Source organism: Mastigoproctus giganteus, chromosome 7 (genome assembly GCF_048544385.1).
Source record: "Mastigoproctus giganteus isolate SK-2022 chromosome 7, ASM4854438v1, whole genome shotgun sequence".
Lineage (NCBI taxonomy): Eukaryota > Metazoa > Arthropoda > Arachnida > Uropygi > Thelyphonidae > Mastigoproctus > Mastigoproctus giganteus.
The window spans coordinates 81,606,742-81,628,315 of NC_143581.1; the positions used below are offsets into that span (position 1 = coordinate 81,606,742).

The following is a 21,574-nucleotide window of genomic DNA, read 5'->3' on the forward strand; positions in this document are numbered from 1 at the left end:
TAATTCCCCAGAACTCCTCAGTCTTCTTCTTCTTGGGGGGGGGGGGTCCATTTCATGCTTTTTCATCTTCTCCCAGTTTCCTGTAGAAGGCTCTTTGGTCCTCATCCAAGATTCGGTTGTTTATTTTCCTCTGGGAGTTCTCTTTGTATTGACGTAGTCGCTTGCTGAGTGTGAGGAGGTTCTGCTTCACTGTGTCCAAGTATTCTCCTATTCTCTGATTTCTGGTCTCATGTTTGCTGAGGATGCTGTCTCTCTTGAGGATGTTCACCTTTCCAATCAATTTCTTACTTCTATTGCCCCGTTGGTACTGGGTAAATTGGCATAACTTGACTCTTAATTCTTCTATCTTCTGCCGAAATCTTCTTTTCCAAGCTGGCGGTTTCTTCTGCTGCTGGTCTCTCATTTCTTTTCCATTAATCCTAGTGGCTGCTATGGCAGCACAGTATACAGCTGTGTGGATAGCCTCCAGTGTTTCACCATTGTTGTCAAGGTAATGTGTTATTATTTGCCGATTGAGGTGGTCTGTTACTCTCCACAGGATTTTATTTGGCCTCTGCTTAAGTATCACGTGGGTTCTTGTGGGGTCCATTCCTTCGAATTCTGTTAGGGCCTTCTTCCACTCATCTTCTATTCTTGATATCATGACTTTGTCTCTTTCCACTTCAACTACTCTGGGTTGTATTTCTTCTTGCTCCTCCTCTGGTTCCATATTGACCATGTACTTTGTAGTTAATCACTCACATGCTGCTTGATTTTTTCCAAGATTGCAGGAGCTATCAGGGTCTTCATGACAATGGTCCTTCTTTGGTCTGCTAATCGCTGTTCAGTGACCTGAATATCCGGGAATTGTTCCAACCACTTGGTATGTAGTTGCGACCTGTACATTGTCTCTAGCCTGGTTATTTCATAGTATGCTTGCATGATGTACATATTCATTTCGACACTCCACTTCATGCGTTCCATCTTCTTCCTTCCCAGATGGTTATTAGCACAATTGCACAGGTAGCACTTCCAGTTGGTGGGGCTGGATGGCCTTGCTCTTCTCTTGTGGTAGCCATACGTGGGACAGCACCACTTGCTCCACTATTTTGCTCGGGAGATTGCCTCCAATATTTCAAGCCAACCCCTTTGCCTAAGGCCTGAACCCAAGTGACTTTATCCTGCGCCACACTCGTTGCAGTATGAGTAATATTTCTCGACGACATCATGATTGGTCTTTTTCAAATTGGAGTACATGCTTAGGGCTTGTCTGTCATATTCTGTGATTTGCTACCAATGTTTTCAGCCCTGTTACATGGAGGATGGAGCAGTTTGTCGGACCAATGACTAAATGAGCAGAAAAATAAAAAAATCCACTGGCAGTACATTGCTAGCATACAGCAGCATGTTGACAGTGAATGGTAGAATGTCTTAAATGGAATTTAGAGAAATATAAGAACTGGTACTTAAAGTAGATATTATTGATGATTAAACTAGAAATTGCTCTATCACAATTACTTATTTTATTGGTGTGTGGAAGTAAGGTTTTGATTATTGTAACCCTAGGGGCTATCATCTGGTGAGTATGTGCTTGGCATACCCAGGAAGCTGGATATCATCATCTCCCATACAAGAACTAAATAAAAAACCACTGGACATAAGCTGAAGCTAAACAAGTCCACCTCCATAGATGGATAATGTCGTCGAGAAATATTACTCATACTGCACCTGCGTAACATTTGGCATCTTTTATATTATGTAATCAAGTCATAAATGGGTGGTGGCACTCAACTGGGAATAAGTAACAATATACTTAGGGCTTAGAGGGGAACAGGGAACAGTTCTGTGTGTTATCAGACACTCAGTCTTAAAACACTGATGGATCCAATATCTTTCTATTACAGAAGATTTAGGAGAAGTCCGGTTGGCCTGCCTCCCTAAAATCCACTCATGCACACCTTCTCGATGGTAAGCCCTGTTACACCGCTTAGGTGGCAACGAACGTGTAGAGTGGTTCTCTTCAAGACACCTGGTTAGCATGAAGACGAAAAGACCAAACCCTCCAGTATATGACAGCATGACAAAACAAATGGCACTCAGTCCCCAGCGGTTTTTCACTCCCCCTCTTACGACAACGAGAGGATCAGAGTGGAAGCAGAGGGTGCTAAGAATCTCTGAGTACGACCAGGCTGCCATGCACGGAAACTGAACTTGGCCTGTTACACCGTAAGATCGCTCATCGGTGAAGACAGGATATTAGAGCAGGAAAAGGAACTAGAAAATGTGAATTGGAATATCTCAATTTTGTGAATTGGAATATCATCGGTTTGGCTGAAACAAGAAGAAGAAATGAATCACTTATTAGTTTATCAAGTGGAAATCTGCTGTACACCAATGGAAACAGTGAAAGGAGTGAAGGTGGAGTTGGGTTTCTGGTCCATATAGATATAAAAAACAACATTTTGGAATTCAAAAGTATATCACCAAGGGTGTCAAGACTAACCCCAGGGGCTCACATCTGGTGAGTGTGGGCTTGGCACACCCAGGGTCCTGAGCTGGATATCATCATTCTTCTCTCCCTTGGCGATTCCCTTCTACTTCTGACTCTCTCTCTCTCTCTCTCTCTCTCTCTCTCTCTCTCTCAAGGTAATTCAGAATTTTTTTTGGCTGGTGCAGCAAAAGCCTCAGGCTTCTTTGCACCATATGGCTGATGATGATAATAATAATAATAATACTCAAGATTTCTAAGAGGTATAAGCTAAAGGTTATAATGATTTATGCACTAACATTCAGCCGTGATGATGAAGAGGTTGAAGAAATGTACACCAAAATTGAGAGTCTTCTAAATGAGCAAAAAACCCACTACACTATTATTATAGGGACTTCAATGCTAAGGTTGGAAAAAGACAAAACATTGCAGAATGGGGAACTATAGGAAATTTTGGAATTGGTGAAAGAGGTGAAAGACTTTGCAGAATCTCAAGGATTGTCAGTAATGAACACTTTTTTTCAAGAAAAGGGTGAACAGAAAGTGGACAGGGAAGAGTCCAAATGGATTAACAACTAATGAAATCGTCTTCATCCTCACTAACAGAAGATATATCATGAATGATGTTACCATCCTGAATAAGGTAAATGTTGGAAGTGATCACAGAATGGTAAAATGCACACTTGATATAGGAAAGGAAAAAAACTTGACTTGAGTAAATAATACGGTCTTTGAGATAACAGAAGAGGAGAAAAAACAGTATGTACTGGAACTTAAGAACAAGTTTGAGCTTCTGCAGACTGCTCAGGACCACGATACTGAAACTGAAGAATAGCGATGGTGTACTTATAAATAGCAGAGATGGCATAATTCAAATAGCAGAAGCCTACTATAGAGAATTATACAAGGAGCGAGGGATTGATGCCAGCAGTGGGGAAGATGGATCACAAATTAGCAACACATACGAGAAAGGTTCCAAGGCATCAAAACTATTCAGGATTCTTCTTGTCATTCTGATATTCAAAAGGATATCAGAATTTTTCTGATATCCTTTTGGCAGAAGATCACTGGAGGTATTTATTGGTGTGTACTGGGAATGGTAGGATGTGGGTTACCAAGATCATCAATACATGAGTTAGAAGAAAAGTAGGATGCTAGCAGGTCAGCTTTATTTTTGGCTGAACTGGCAGTAGCACCATCTGGTTTTGACAGAGGCCTTCATTCTTATAATCATCCCATTTTTCATTCTTGTAATACCAAACAACATGAGGTTAAGATTGGCTACAAGAGAAAGGCTCCATTGGAGATGAGACCATCACCAAGTTGCGATCTGAGGTGCCTAGAGGCCCACTTACCTCAATCATGTACTTCAAAGGGTTGTTTCTGAGAAAAAAAGGTCAAGAGTGTTGGTTGTGTGGTTAGGATTATCTGGTATTGTGGTAAGTTAATGGAACAATCTGTGTATGGTTATTACTTACTGCAAAAGCCTCGGCATCTGAATCAGCTGGGTCCACGTAACGAGAAAACGAAAACCAGCTGGAGTTTTGAACATTAATATCAACAAAGCAAATTACCTCACTGTTAGGAAAGTTGGACTAAAGATATTCAAATTTCAAAGCATTCCGAGTGATTTGTGGAGTCGGGAGAATAATAGAGGCAACAGATGAATATGATAGAATGGGGTACAGAGGTTTTGAGCCAGGGAAGATTGAAAAGAGGAGATTCCCAATTACAATGACAGGAAATAACAGAGTGGACACATACAAAAGCACCACCTTTGAAGTGAAAGGAATCATACAGAAAATGATATTGATGGTTTCACTGTTGACGATCCTGCTCAGGTAGCTGACAAATTGAATAAGTATTTTGCATCTACATTCACACATGAGGAATTCTGTAGGGTAGTGGAGGCCAGATGCTTATCAAACTGTAACAGGGAGCTAAATGATTTTGTAATAACTGAGAGCAGTGAAGCAGGAGATGCTTTAAATCCAAAGTAACTTGTTTATTAATTTTTAAATTTGTGGTGGTGAAGATAAAAATCTGCTTTCCTATGCTTGGTTAATTTCTGTAGCCCTAAGTGTAATTATATTTTTGGATGATTTATATTATACAGTGGTGGACAAAAAACTGCTCCACCTTAAAAAAAGTAACATTTGCAGTGAATCGTATAAGATATTGTTTGATTACAGTCATTTTGTTTGTTACAAAGCAAAGTTATTGCTTCAGATAATGCTTCTATTGCATCAAACAGTAATTAAAAGGTATTGCATCAGCCGTTTCTATAAATACGGTGTTGGAAGGGTATATGCACTCATTAGTCTCCTGTTTTGCGAAGGTGTAAGCATGGCTCCATATGTTCAGTTGACACCAAGAAAAAAAGTGTACCTGTTGCTCTGTCCCAGGAAAGGCTTTCTACACACGCTATCACTGATAAAATAGGCTGCCACAAGTCAACAGTATCCCGGGTGCTGAAATTAAAGCGTAGAACTGGTGATGTGAAGAGAAGACTTGGATCATGCTGTAAGAGAGTGACTACTCCTTCTCAAGAACGATATTTGAAACAGCTATGCCTTTGTAATTACCATGCTATTGCTTCTAATCTAACACTGGACTTTGAGATGGCCTCTTATGTTGAAACAACTGCACGACCTATCCAAAGATGGCTTTTGGAATGTGGTCTGCATGCCTATCAGCCCAAGAAGAAGCTTTTGTTGACCCAACAAATGAGGAAGAAGCAACTTGCTTGGACTAAAATGCATGTTTCATGGACAAAAGAACAATGGGACACCAACTTTTCTGATGAATCGAAATTCAACCTGCATGGCTCGGATGAGAAGCGATATGTCAGAAGACAAAAATCTGAGGCATGCCATCCTGACTGCATAACACCGGCTGTAAAGTTTCCTGCCAGCTGGTCAGATGGTCTGGGGATCATAACAAGCAAAGAGGTTGGGCGAATTAAGTTTATTAATGGAAAGGTGAATGCAGAAACCCACACTACTATCTTTGAGGAGTGCCTGAAATCGTTATTAGGGATCACTGCACAGACATCCAAAACTGCATTTTTCAACGAGACTCATCACCTTGCCACACAGTAAAATTAGTAAGTTTTATGCTCTGTTTGTTTGTTTGTTATTTGTTTTTTAGGAGCCTTAGCAACTAAGGCCATATTGCTCCAGGGATATGTGTTGGTTATTCCCTGACCTTTCTGCATCCTCCGTATTTGGTGGTCACGGGCTCAAACCCCGGTCTAATCAAGAAGCACGTGCTACGCACTGCTGCTCCTACCCACCTGGCTACGGAGGCGCCAAAGTTTTATGCTATTTAGATTTAATGATGTTTGTCTTCTTGTCTCACAAGGTTTAAAACATACACCAATGTTTTCCCTTGTTTTTCTCCCTTAAGGTACAGTCATACCTCAGAAATGTTGGCATTACAGTGTTGGACTGGCCTGGCAGCAGTCTAGATTTGAACCCTATTGAAAATTGCTGGTGCATAATGTCATTTAAAATTGTAACAAGTAAGATTCAGCTGCAGGAGAGCATTGCAAGGGTGTAATTGCAGCTCAAGGGGAACAACAAAATTTTGAGGACTCATTTTGCTGATTTACAGTACATAATACTATTATGTTAAATTGTCATTTCAGTTTGTATCAACATCAGTGTTAAATGCAATAAAATGTATGTTTGGTTGTCATGATTGCCATTTGCATGATTTCTCATAATTCCATTAATTATGCATTTTACCCTTTGGGAAGATATTTATGGCAATTAGGTGTATCAGATGGAATCTTTTTATTGGATTTCATTCACAGAGATATATCTCCCATCTAACAAATGCATTTTGAACATTGCAGCTCAAAACACATTATTTGCAAAATTCACAAATAATGCAGTTTTTTTCCTCTGCCACTGTATTACATTGAAATATCTTTCATTTATAAAGATATTCAGTAATAAGTTTTCATTTTATTTTAGGACAGTATACAGGAAAGAGCAAACCATTGCCTAATTACCATGTTCGAATAGCCAGCTTTGATCAGAAGGTATTGTAAAAATTTATTTCAGTATTATACTTCTGCTTGTTTTTATTTTTCCCTAATTAATATATATACATATAGATTATAAAAAATATATGATTAAAAGAGTAGCATACAAGATGTACAAGTACTGGGTGAAAAAAAAAAATTACAGAATTCAAATATATATATATATATAGGAGATGGAAAAATTAATGGAAATACTTGATATTAAAATAGTAGTTTTTGTAATGACTGTATGATGTATTTATGAACATGCTATAATTATTTATTTTATTTATTTATTTTTTTTATATCTCTAAAGTAGTAGTGTAAAGGAAAGATAATAAAAGCTGATGTTTATTTAGAGGTGATATAAAACGGTACATGAAGAAAATGACTGGTCAGTCAGAATTCCAAAAAGGTAAAACTGTTGGTGCACATTTACCAGGGACATTGGTGATTAACGATGCTGATTTATTTAATTTATCCACATGAACTATATTGAAAATTATGTGGGCATTCACCAAGTATGGAAAAACAAAATGTGATACGGTGAATTGTGGCAGAAAATCAAAGCTGACTGAAAGAGACTGCTAGACACTGAAAACGATGAAACTGATGCCCCAAAAATAACTGCAGAACTTAATGTAAGTTTTAGCAATCCAGTTTCTAGCAAAACAGTTCAGGGCAAACTTCATAAAGCTGAAATTTATGGCAGGGCCACTACTGCCAGGCCACTCATTACTGATAGTAATGCTAGAAAGAGGATTAAGTGGACAAAACCTGGACACTTGATGATTGGAAACGTGTCATATTTTTAGGTAAATCAAAATTCACATTTTTTCCAACATCAGGGAGAGTACATTTGATGAATGACAAAGGAAGCACATCATTCCAACTGTCTTGTGTCAACCATCATATGTAGGAGAATCAACAATGGTTTGGGCAGTGATATCTTGGTATTTTTCAGGTCCTATCATTACCTGAATGGACAAATTACTGCCTTGATATTCTAAGTGACCAGGTTAATCCTATAGTGCAAACATTGTTTCTACAAATGATACCATGTTTAAAGATATTAATGCTCCAATACACAAAGCCAGATGTATCTAATCTTGGTTTAACGATCAAGAAAGTTTGGCTATGCATCTCCCATGGCCTGCACAATCACAGATTTAAATATTATTTAGCCACCATTGGCATATTTGGAAAGGAAAGTGGAAAGCAGATTTCTTTCACCTTCACCCAAGGATCTTGAAATGTTCCTCCAAGAAAGGAGAATGGTCCAATATTCCTCTTAAGACAGTTAAAGGTTTATTTGACTCTTTACATAGCTGTAATTTATCGCAGATGTTTCCATTATTTTGTCCACTCCGTTATAAAGTCAAAGTGACAGTTGATCGAAAAATGAAAATAAAACAAAAAATGAATAAGCATTAGTTGAAGCATATGATGCAAGAAAGCAAGCTTTTACAGCATCAGTCAAAAAAAAAAAAAAAAAACCCTTCCCATTTCACCCATCCAGTCACTCCAAATGTTTATCTAGTCCGGCCTTAAATTTATTTAAGTTATCAACTTCCACAACAACAGATGGAAGTCTGTTCCAGCAATTAACCACCTGTTGGCTAAAGGCAAATTTGCACATCTATTCTACAACTGTCTTTCTTCAATTTGAATCTATGCCCCTCAGGTTCTTAATCTGAGCAAGCAGAAGTATCCCATCAGTTTGCGTCAGCAAACCATTTAAGGCCTTATACACCTCGATCAGATCACCATGTAGGTGCCTAGTCTCCAGATGCTGCAACTTGCAAAGCTTAAGCCTTCCTTCATAAGCACACCCCTTTGTTCCTCTCACCATTCTTGTTGCCCTTCTCTGTACTCGTTCTAGCAAATCTATATCCTTCCTAAAATGACACCTCCAGACCTGTATACATTACTCAAGGTGTTGCCTGACCATTGCCTTATACAAAAATTCCTATATATCATTGACAAAATTCTATAATCTGCTCTGGCAGTCCATCTGCACTGCTCAGAGAACTTCATATCTGACTGCACAATTATCCCCAGGTCTTTTTCATTCTCCACCTCCCTGAGTGTAGTACCATACAGTTGGTACATTTCTCTTGGGTTACTGCTACCCATATGCAGTACTTTCATTTGTCAATATTAAACTTCAGCTGCCACTTCTCAGCTGATCTATCTAACTTTTCTAGATCCTGTTGCAGTAGAATACTGTCTTTACTGTCATTAACAACCCTGCCAACCTTTGTATCTTCTGCAAACTTGGACATTAAGATTGATATATCTTTATCGATATCATTGATAAATACACAAAACAACAATGGGCCCAGCACCGAACCCTGTTGTACTCTGCTAATAACATTAGTCTACATAGAGCAGCATCCATTTATTACCACTCTCTGCCATCTCCCACTCAACCATCCCTTTATCCATTGTAGTAACTTGCCCTTAATGCCAGACTGGTCCAATTTGAACAGCAGTCTTCCATGTGCAACAGTATCAAGAACTTTCCTTAAATACAAAAATATGATATCAAAATTATTTTTTGCATCCAGTTCCTTTGTGACTACATCATAGTATTCAATCAAATTGGTCAGACAAGATTTCCCCTTAACAAACCCATGCTGTGTCTGAGCTATTACTGCTGTCTTGTCTAGGTGATCCTGTATCACCTCTTTAACCAGTGACTCCATTATTTTCCCCGGAACAGAAGTTAAACTAACAGGTCTATAATTATTTGTGTCACCCTTTGAACCCCCTTTGTGAATTGGGAATACATTTTCACATCTCCAGTCCAGTCATAATTATGAAAACATCTAAGGATGCTTTCATAATTATGACTAAGGGTTTGCTTACTTCCCTTGCTTCCTCCTTCATTATAACTGGATAGATTCCATCCACCCCAGGTGCTTTTTTATGTTTAATTTTAACAATTCCTCCTCCACTTTGCTCTCAGTTATTACAAAATCACTTAGCTCCCTGTTAGAGTTTTATAAACTTCTGGTATTTCCCTCCTTGAATAACTCCTCATGTGTGAATGTAGATGCAAAATACTCATTCAGTTTTATCAGCTACTTGAGCAGGATCATCAATAGTCGAACCATCTATGTTAAATGATACATCCCCTTCCTTCTAGAGTTTACATAAGTAAACTCTAGAAGCAAGGTATGACAAATGCACCAAAACACACAAAGCAGCAGTAAAGGATGCATAAGTACATGGTTGTTAAAATTAAAGTACCTCTATGTAGAGGGCTCTGGATCGACTTCGACGGCTCGTACTGAGGAGAAATTTGGACAACGGATATAATAAAGAATGCACTCACCTTTTATTAAAAAAAAAAAAAAAAAAAAAAAAAAAAAAAATTTTTTTTTTTACAAAATTAGCATTAGTAAAGGCATATGATGCAAAAAAGCAAGCTTCTGCAGCATCAGCCAAAAAAAAAAAAAAAAACCCACTTCCATTTCACCCCTCCGTTCGATCAAAATAACTGTCCAGCTGAGCCATAAATTTATTTAGGCTATCAACTTACACAACAAGCGATGGGAGTCTATTCCACAAACCAACTACCCACTGGCTAAAGGCAAATTTCCGCACACCTATACTACATCTGTCTTTCCTCAGTTTGAATTTATGCCCTCTCAAGTGATTATTCTGAGCAAGAGGAAGAATCCCATCGGCATTGAGCACATTCAAACCATTCAAGGCCCTACACACCTCCATCAGAAGACCTCGCCAGTGCCCAGTCTCCAGACACTGCAACTTGCAAAACTTAAGCCTTTCTTCGTAAGAGCAACCCTTTGTTCCATTCACCAATCTCGTTGCCCCTCTCTGCACTCGTTCCAGCAGCTCCACATCCTTCCTTCCCGAAATGAGGCCTCCAGACCTGCATACAGCACTCAAGGTGTAGCCCGACCACTGCCCTACAAGGGAACAATCAGCTCCCCATCCCTTCTAGAAACATTCCCGTATATCATTGACAAGACACCACAAGCTACTCTTGCAGCCCATCTGCACTGCTCAGAGAACTTCATATCTGCCTGCACAATTACCCCCAGGTCCTTTTCATTCTCTACCACTGGCAATGTAGTACCACAGAGTTCATACATTGCTCTGGGGTTGCTGTTTCCCATATGTAGTACTTTACATTTGTCAATGTTAAACTTCATTTGCCACCTCTCAGCCCATCTGCTCAACTTTTACAGATCCTGTTGCAGCAGCATAGCGTCAGTAGTGTCCTTAACACCCAGCCAACCTTTGTATCGTCGTCTGCAAACTTGGACATTAAGCTTGATATACAATCATCAATATCATTTATAAATACAGAAAACAATAATGGACCCAACACTGAGCCCTGAGGGACTCCACTAATAACATTAGTCCACGATGAGCAGTGTCCATTGATTACCACTCTGTCTTCTCCCCCTCAACCATCCCTTTATCCATAGCAGCAATTTGTGCAGCAGTCTTCCATGTGCAACAGTATCAAAAGCCTTTCTAAGATCCAAATATATAATACCAAAGTTATTCCCTGCATCCAGTTCTTTTGTGACTGAATCATAGTATCCAATCAAATTGGTCAGGCAAGACTTTCCCTTAACAAAACCATGCTGTGTCCAAGCTATAACTGAAGTCTAGTCTAGATGATCCTGCAGCACCTCCCCAACCAGTGCCTCCATTAATTTTCCTGGAACAGAAATTAAACTCACAGGTCTATAACTACTTGCGTCAGCCCCTGATCCTCCTTTGTGAATTGGGGTCACATCTGCACATGTCCAGTCCATGGGTACCTCCCCTGAGTCCAACGAAGCTCTCATAATTATGGCTGAGTGTTTGCTTACTTCCTTTGCTGCCTCCTTTAATATAACTGGAGAGAGAGATCCCATCCACCCAAGGTGCCTTTTTTATGTTTATCCTCAACAACTTCTCCTCCACTCTCCCCCCAGTTATCACAAAATCATCCAGCTCACTGCCAGAGTCTACTTCACCTCTGGCACTCCCCTTCCTGAATAACTCCTCATGTGTGTGTGAATGCAGATGCAAAACACCTTCCCAGCTTGCCAGCCACCTCAGCAGGATCCTCAACTGTTGAACCATCAATATCCAGTGGACCAATCTGATTCATTCCTTTCCTTCTAGAGTTTACATAGAAAAAGAACTCTTTTCTTTTTTTATTTGCATCCTTTGCCAAGGATTTCTCATAATCTGCCTTTGCCTGCCTAATCTCCTTTGTGACCCGGCTGCAGACCAGCCCACATCCATCATAGGCCCCCATGTCACCCATTAATTTATATGTACCCCATGCATTTTTCTTCTCTGCCACATGTCTCACTAGTCCATCTGACACCCATTTAGGCCCAAACTTTGAACAATATTTCTTAGTTGGTATGAGGCCGACCGGGCTAGCCGAGTGGGTAAAGTACCTGCCCGGCAACCCAAAGGTCGCGGGTTCGATTCCCGCCTCGGGCTTGGATCAAAGTACTGCAAAAACCTTGGGAGGTGCAATATGGCCACAGAAGCCGATGCGCCAACAACTACCAAATCAAAAAAAAAAAAAAAAAAAAGTTGGTATGTAAAGCCTAGTAGCCTCCAAGATAAGTTCTTTGAATGCTTCGCATTTTGAATTTGCTGTTCGTAACATCATCCGTCGGTCCCACTGTATAGAATTGAAATACTGTCTCAGACCATCGCAGCCGCCCTTACGAAAACAAAAACCGAGGTGAACCTTTTACCTCTGATGGCAGTTACCTCTCTGAGTTAATCCCACTTCAGCACACTGTGATCACTGCCACCTAGTGGTTCCTTTATCTGCAGATTCCCAATGCATGAAGAACCACTACCGACAACTAGATCAAGAGCATTACTCCCTCTAGTTGCCTCCCGAACATGCCAATGCAGAAAACAATTATCCAGCAAATCCACAAAAGCCCCACTAGTGTGCGATTGACCAACTCACAAATTCCTGCCAATATCTGGGAAATCAAAATTCCCCATTATAAGACTCTCTGACTCACTGGCCAGCTCCACCTGCCTGTACAGTTTCTTGTTGTACCTACCAGGGTCATTAGGCCTATAGCACACTCCTACTCTCAATTTTGAGCAATATTTTGCTCAAATGTTTTGAGCAATACCTCAAATTCATCAAATTTATTTACCAAACTCCTAGCATTGGTGTAGACGCAAGTATACATGCACCTGTTCATATTCTTAACCACCATTAACACAACCCATGTGTTTACTTGTACCACAATGACTTCCAGCAGTCTCTGAAATATCCTGCATCTTGTTTTCTAGGCTGCTGCTCATTCCAATAGAAGCAGTGCAAGAATCACTATCCTTTCTGCACAATTAATGTGTGCAGAAAGGACAGACAGCACGGGAAATTTGTCACTATATGGTGCTGTGGCAATACAGATCACTTGAACGGTGTTGCAATTGTTCAGTTTGTCTTCCATTTTGGTGAACAACTGTTTCCATTCGAAGAACAGCATTTCTACAGCAGGACATAACAAGTCAACTGGAATAACCAGCACATGATGTCTAATGCTGTCCTTCAGATATGCCAGAGTTTGACATCCTTCCCGATACACCTGGTTCTTCAAAAAACCCCACAACTCTTGAGGGTTTTCTGTTGCCCAAATGTAACAATTATTCTTACACTTGTCCATTTAAGCAGAAATGGGCTTCATCACTCCAAAGGATGTTCCATGGTCAAGTGATATCCATTGTCATTTGTGCCAGAAACTGAAGTGTGTATCTGAAATGAATATCTGCATCACCATGCTTTAGCTGCTGTAACATGTGCATCTTGTAAGGATAGTACTGCAACACCTGATGCATTACTAGCCTTATAGTGGAATACGGCATTTCCGCTTCACGAGAAACAGCTGGCACACTTGCGCTACCACATGGAGATTGACTTCAAGTAGTAGTAGTAGTACTACTACTACTACTACTTGATAAATCCACAACAGCCATAGCCACATCTTCACGAGAGGAGTTCACTCATTTTTGACCTCTATCTGGTTGAATACCAAGATGTCCTGTCGCTTCAAATTTTGCAATCATTTTGCAGACAGCACAAACAGTCATAGGTCCACCCCTTAAATTCCGGCGTTGCTTCTGACACTGGAATTTTCTGATAGCCGTAGCTGCATTGTTGCTGTTCTGTTAGTACAGTTTCACCAATAGTGCCTTTTCCTGCAACGTTGCTGGCAATGTTGCAGGAAAAGCAACGTTGCTGTAGTGTAGTGCAATCTACTGTATGATTTTGAAGAGACTGCTTTGCTTTTATACAATACATAGAGCTGAGTAGTGGTGCTGTGGAAATACCTTACGATTATGCAAATAACTTACGTTATTTGCATATTAGTTATGTTATTTGCTTACGTTAGTTTGTTATTTGCATCTGTTATGCACCATACAGTGACAAATATTGTAAAAAAATTTTTTTTTTTTTTGCAATACATGGTGCCTGCATTCTTTATTATATCTATTGTCAAAATTTCTCTTCAGTACAAGCTCTCTACATAGGGATACTCCAGAGCTCTCTACATAGGGATACTTTAATTTTAACAACCCTGTATATAAGCATGTAAGAATGGATAAGTCTGATAAAGTTTGCATAGATGGAGGTGAGAATTATACAACGTGCCAAGGACTAGAATGGTAAGGATAGTAGAAAAAGAAGTAATGTAGATTTGAAAAAGGCGAAAGAATGTTAATATCCTAAAAGTTATGATGAATTTAAAAAATTATGGGCTGAATTTGGAGGTGAAGGAACTGTAAAGTAAAAATATTAATACCAAATAATTAAAGAAAATAAAGTAAAAAAAAAAATAAAAAGTTAAAATGAAATAAAAGGTGGTAGAGCTGTTATCAGATATGGGTGGGCAAATTTAGTTATAAGTAAATAAATTGAATGCAGGGATGGCAAAAATGCAAAATCTGATGTCAGCAGAAGTAAATATTGATACATGGTCAGGTACCTGACTATGTAGCAATATTAAGGATGTTATTGAGCTTCCTCCTTTTCTAGTACTATTTCTCCTGAAATTTTTTTTTTTTTAATTCTCTTTTGATATTATTTGCCATTCTGATAAGGGATTATTCTGCTGGATTATGATACTTGCTTTATACGATTAGAATAATTTCCTATGCTCTTTTATTAACCTTTTAAATTACTTTTAAATTATGTACTTATATATGAAATAATTATTATATTTAAACATTTATAAGTTATTAAACATCTACTGTTTAATAAATAAAAAGAAAAGTAGATATTATCAGTATAGCTATTTTAAACTTGGGTAACTGTCCTAATTTGGTCTCAACCACAGGGATTTTTCCATGGTGAATGGTGCATTTGCCATTCACCATTCCGAGCCATACTTTCAGATGATCAAAACTACTTTCAGTGAAAGGTGAGTATTTAATCCATTTTAATGAAGTTCAAGTGATCAGATAACCTTTTACTTGAGCATTGTAGTTTGTATAGTTCTTCCTTGAATTTATTTAAACTATCAACTTTCTCTTGGCGATTTGTCAATGATATTTAGAAATTTTGATAGTAGGGATAAGGATGTGATTATCCTCTTGTGTAAGGCAATGGCCAGGCCACACCTTGAGTTCTGCATACAGGTCTGGAGGCCTCACTTTAGGAAGGATGTAGAGCAGTCTGGAAAGAAGTTGCTGGGAATTTCAAGAACTGCGAGTCATCATGGAACAAGTAAATATATGAGCTGTGTTAGGATAACTAAGAGTAAGAACAAGTGCATGCATTTACACCAATACTAGGAGTATAGAAAATAAATTTGACGATTTTGACGTGCTGGTGAAGACATCAAAGGTGGATATTGTTGGGATATCAGAGACATGGTGAGACCTGGATATAAATGATATAGAGAAAGGATAGGAAGGGGGGAAGGGGTTATTCTGTTAGTTAAGAAACACATAAAATCAGGCAAAATGAGGCAGGACATCCAATGGGCAGTGCAAGTCAGTTTTGTGTGACATAAGCACTGGAAAGCAAAAATGAGGGTAGGAGTGTGTTAAAGGCCTAATGACTCTGATGAGTACAACAAACAAATACATTGAGAAATGGAGTGTGTTATAGGCATAATGACCCTGATGAGTACAACAAACAAATACACTGAGAAATAGAGTGGGTCAGTAAATCAGAATATCTTATAATGGGGGGATTTTAACCTCCCAGATATTGACTGGAACATGTAGGTTGGTTACTTGTACACTAGCAAGACTTTTGTGGATTTATTGGATAATTCTTTTCTACAGCAGCATGTTTGAGAGGCAATCAGAAGGCATAATACTCTTCATCTGATTATCAGCAACGATTAAGAATCTGCAGATAGAAGAACCACTTGGTGGCAGTTCTCAATGTACAGATGTGGAATTTACTTAAAGATGTAACTACATCAGAGTTAAAGGGAAGTGATTTTGCTTTCATATCTGAAACCACTGTAGCCACAGTGGTTTCAGATAGTTTTTAAATTCTATACAGAGGGACCAACTGATGATGTTACCAACAGCAGATTCTAAGGGAAGAATTCAAGGAATTGATCTTGGAAGCTACTAGGCCTTACATACCGATTAAGAAATATTGAGACTATGGCAGAGAAGAAAAATGCATGGAATGCATATAAATTATTAGACAACATGTGAGCCTATGATATAATGTCTGTAATCAAGTCACAAAGGAGGTTAGGCAAGCAAAAGCAGATTATGAGAAATCTTTGGCAAAGTCTGCAAAGAGAAAACAGCAAAGACTTTTTTTATTTATGTAAACTCTCGAAGGAAGGGAATGAATCAGATTGGTCCATTCAATTTTATTATTATTATTATTATTATTAGCTATATGGTGCAAGGAAGCCTAAGGCTGATGCTGCACCAGCAAAAAAAAGAAAAAAAAAAATTCTGAATTACCATGTGAGAGAGAGAGAGAGTCAGAAATAGAAGGGAATCACCAAGAGATAGCAAAGAATGATGATATCCAGCTCAGGACCCTGAATGTCTCAAGCAACCCATACTCACCAGATGTTGAGCCCTTGGGGTTAAATATCGATGATTTGACTGTGATCATCCAAACAAACTGAAACTTTCCCATTGAGTATTTTTCATCTACATTCGAACATGAGGAATTCTGTGGAGAAGTGTAGGCCAGAAGCTTATCAAATTCTAACTGAGTGAAATGATTTTGTAATAACCAAGAGCTAAGTAGGGGAGAAATTGTTGAAATTAAATATAAGAAAGGCACCTGAGGTTTGCTTACTTCCTCTGCTGCCTCCTTTAATATAACTGGATAGATACTATGATCTGCCATGGCAGCCTGTCTGCATTGTTTAGAGAAGTTCATATCATACTGCACAATTACCTCTAGTTCTTCATCATTTTCTGCTAGCCTACTACATGGTGTACCATACAGTGTAGTAACACACAGTTGGTATGTTACTCTGGGGGGTACTGCTATCCATATGCAGTACCTTGTATTTATCAATGTTAAACCTCAATTGCCTTTTGTCAGCCCATCTACCCAATGTTTCTAGATCGTGTTGTGGTGGCATACTGTCATTAACCACACTGCAAACCTTTGTATCATCTGCAAACTTGGACATCAAGCCTGATATACCTTCATCAATATCATTGATAAATAGAGAAAACAATTAATGTGCCCAACGCTGAAATCTTTGAGATTCCACTAATATCATTAGTCCACAAAGAGCAGTGCCCATTGATTACCACTCCCTGTCTTTTCCCATTCAACCATTCCTTTATCTATAGCAGCAACTTGCCCTTAATGCCACACTGCTCCAATTTGCACAGCAGTTTTTTATGTGCAAGTTTTTCCTGAGATCCAAGCATATTTCAAAATTAATTTTTGCATTCAGTTCCTTTTTGACCACATCATAGTATCTGATCAAATCGGTCAAACATGATTTCCCCTTAACAAATGCATGCATGCTGTGCCTGAAGGTGCCTGAAGGCATGCTGTGCCTGAAGGTGTGGCCTTGTCTAGATTATCCTGCATTACTTCTTTTACCAGTGACTCCATTATTTTCACTGGAACAGAAGTTAAACTAAATGGCCTGTAATTAACTGGTTTGTCACTCTTAGATCCCCCTTTGTGAATTGAGGATACATTTGCACATCTTCAGTTCGTGGGGACTTCCTCTGTGTTCAAGGATGATCTCATAATTATGGCTGAGGATTTGCTTACTTGCTTTTCCACCTCCTTCAATATAACTGGATAGATACCTTCCACCCTGGGTGCCATTCTTATAGGCGCCTCCGTAGCCAGGTGGGAAGGAGCAGCAGTGCGTAGCACACGCTTCTTGATCAGACAGGGGTTCGAGCCCGTCACCACCAAATACGGAGGATGCGGAAAGGTCAGGGAATGGCCACCGCTTAATCACGGAGCAATATGGCCTTAGTTGCTAATGCCTTAGTTGCTAATGAAAAAAAACCAAATAATAACAATAACCATTCTTATGTTTAATTTCAACAATTTCTCCTCCACTTTGCTCTCAGTTATTACAAAATCATTAAACAGCCTGTTACAGTTTGATAAACCATTCTCCTCCCTTTATTACTCCTCATGTGTGAATTTATATGCAAAATACTCATTCAGATTGTCAGCTAGCTGAACAGGATCATCAACAGTCGAACAGTTTAGTTCTATAAGAGTTTATATAACTAAAGAAGTCATTGATGTTTTTCTTAGCATCCTTTGCCAAAGATTTCTCATAATCTGCCTTCACTTGCCTAACTTTCTTTGTGACTTGATTACAGACCAGCTTATATTTATCATAGGCTTCTGTGTTGCCTGATAATTTTTATGCATCGCATGCATTTTTATTCTCTGCAACAACTCTCATTAGTTCATCTGACCTCCATTTAGGCCTAAACCTCAAATAGTATTTCTTAATTGGTATGAAGAATCTAGTATCTTCCACAATTACTTCCTTGAATGTTTCCCATTTAGAATTTGCTGTTGGTAACATCATCAGTTGTTCCTACTGTATATAATTTAAAAACTGTCTGAGACCAGTGTAGTCACCATTGTGAAATCAAAAACCTATCCCTTTACCTTGTACAAATTGGAGCAGAATGGTATTAAGGGTAAGTTGCTACAATGGATAAAAGGATGGTTAAGTGGGAGAACACAGAGGGTGGTAATCAATGGGTGCTGCTCTTCGTGGACTAATGTTATTAGTGGGGTCCCACAGGGTTCGGTGTTGGGTCCACTGTTGTTTTGTATATTTATCAATGATATTGATGAAGGTATATCAGGCTTAATGTCGAAGTTTGCAGATGATACAAAGGTTGGCAGGTTTGTTAATGACAATAATGGCAGTGTGCTACTGCAACACGATCTAGATAATTTGGGCAGATGGGCTAAGAAGTGGCAACTGAAATTTAACCTTGACAAATGCAAAGTACTGCATATGGGTAGAAGTAACCCCAGAGAAACGTACCAACTGTGTGGTACTACATTTAGGGTGGTAGAAAATGAAAAAAGACCTGGGAGTAATTGTGCAGTCATATATAAAGTTTTCTGAGCAATGCAGACAGGCTGCCAGGGCAGGTCATGGGGTTTTGTCAATGATATATAGGAATTTTGCTAGCAGGGAAAAGGAGGTGATTGTCCCTCTGTATAAAGTAATGGTCAGGCCACACCTTGAGTTCTGCGCACAGGTCTGGAGGCCTCATTTTAGGAAGGATGTAGATTTACTTGAGCATGTACAGAGAAGGGCAACAAGATTGGTGAGGAGAATGAAGGGATACTCTTACCAAGAGAGGCTTAAGTTCTGCAAATTGCAGTGGCTGGAGACTAGGCACCTGCGCGGTGATCTGATTGAGGTGTATAAGGCCTTGAATGGGTTGAGCACGCTGAATTCTGATGGGATCCTTCCACTTGTTCAGATTACGAACCTAAGGGGGCATAAATTCAAATTAAGAAAGGACAGATGTAGAATAGATGTGTGGAAATTTGCCTTTAGCCAGCAGGTGGTTAATTGCTGGAACAAACTTCCATCTGTCCTTGTGGAAGTTGATAGGTTAAATAAATTTAAGGAGAAACTGGGCAGGCATTTGGAGGGAATGATGTGATGTTTTTTTTTTTTTTTTTTGGCTGATGCTGCATAAGCTCATTCACTTGCTTTCTTGCATCACATGCCACTACTACTACCTCTGATGGTAGTTACAACTTTAAGTAAATCCCACATCAGTACACTGTGATCACTACTACCTAGTGATTGCAGCGTTGGATTTGTGAACAAAATTAAATGTATAAATACTGTAAATGGATCATATATAATAGCTTTCTATTTTTTTTTTTTTTTTTTTATTTCCCAATGCCCAGCTAGTAAATGTGAGGTACAGTTTTAGTCTTTCATTACAGACTTGAAATTTTATTTAAATTATCATTGTTGTTTATTTATTTTTATGTATTTATTTTTTGTTCTCTGAATTGCCCTGTCTGTTGGCTCATTTCTGGTTTAGAGAGCAATGTCTTGGGAAGTAATCACTGAAGTTTTTCGAGTACTTTCTTTTCATCTTTAGTCTCCACAGGGTTGGTACTTCACTTGAGAGTGGTTTCCATAGCATACTACTGTATCAGTGAGGGAAAAAATGAGATGTGGTTTCAGCTACCTTAATATTAATCAAAAATTTCAGAAATGATTTGAAAATAAATTGTCCGCAATGTTTTTTAGACTACACAAATGATGGGGAAAAAGCTTCTTCATTAAAAAAATTCCAACTGATTAAGCAAATTTAAAAATAATGAAATCTTACTTTCAAACTTTGTTGATTTTAACTGGATTATTATTATTAATATTATTATTATTTCTCCCTGATTGGGGGTTCCACCATGTTACGGGTATTGCTACCAAGTACACAGGGTTGTTGTTGTTATATCTGTTGGTAGAGGAACTCTCTGACTATCTACAGGTGTTCAGGATTGCGACTTTCTGGAGTTCCTTGTAGGTGTTCGCTGGGAGACCTATTGCTGCTAGACTGTTATGTAGGGTCTTTGGCACCATACCGGTGGTTGACACGATGATCGGGATGGTCGTTACTTGTTGTATATGCCACATCTCTTTGATCTCCTGTCTAAGGTTTGTGCACTTCTTGATTTTTTCCCCATGGGTTTTCTGCAGGTTGCCAGTGTTGGGTACTGCTATGTCAATCAGATAGGTAGCCTTTTCTTTTTGTCCACAAGGGTTATGTCCAGTCTGTTGTGCGGGATTATCGAATCCGTTATTATGAAGCGGTCCCAGTACAGCTTGTGGGTTGGGGTCTCTAGTACTGCCTGGGGTTCCTACCTGTAGTATGGTACACTTTCTTCGATCAACTGGTATTTCCTTGCTAGCTTCTGATGTATTATCCTGGCTACCTGGCCGTGTCTATGAGTGTACTCAATCTGGGTGATCACCTTGCATCCTGCGGTGATGTGTTGGAACGTTTCTGAGGCCAGGTGGCATCGTCGAGAAGTGTCATCGAACTCTCCAGGCTCCTTGGCGACGTATTTTCTGTAGTTGCTGGTGTTCATTACCTGGTCTTGGATGGCGAGCATGAATTCTTCAGTCATGGGGAAGAGTGTTCCACTCATGAACCATGCATAGGAAGCAATTTTATCTATGTGATCTTGGTAGAGAACATTGTAGTGTCTGCCATGGAGTGTCTTCTCTGCCCATCTTTCTAGCTTCGTTTGTACCGCCCGGTTGGGGTGGGACTCCTCGCTTAGGTTGAGTGGGGTATACCACTTGTCTATCTTCCTTATGGCCTGCAGTGGTGCTGCTGTGTGTTTCTGGATGTAATTGTTTAGGTAATTGTTCCATTGCTCAATGAGGTCTATCAGGCCCCTTCTTCCTTCTTCCCGGGCAATTGCCAGTCTCTCCACAGCAGATTTCGGGTGGTGTTGGCAGCTCTTTGTCATCATTTTCCTTGTCTTTCTCATGATATCCTCCAGCTTCGTGTTAGTCCAATCTATGACACCGAAGGATTATGTTAGCACTGGGACTGCATAGGTGTTTATTGCTTTA

General features: G+C 39.2%; 1 protein-coding gene across 1 annotated transcript in view; it reads left to right on the forward strand.

The window, feature by feature from the left end:
• The first annotated feature begins 5,968 nt into the window (after positions 1-5,968).
• The window catches only part of LOC150083031 (DNA-dependent protein kinase catalytic subunit-like), a 156,783-nt gene continuing 141,177 nt past the window's right edge, over positions 5,969-21,574 (forward strand). Inside the window, exons 1-2 of the mRNA XM_090378364.1 lie at positions 5,969-5,990; positions 6,448-6,515. Coding sequence (XP_090234490.1) covers positions 5,969-5,990; positions 6,448-6,515 — 90 coding nt within the window. The remainder of the gene's footprint in view (positions 5,991-6,447; positions 6,516-21,574) is intronic.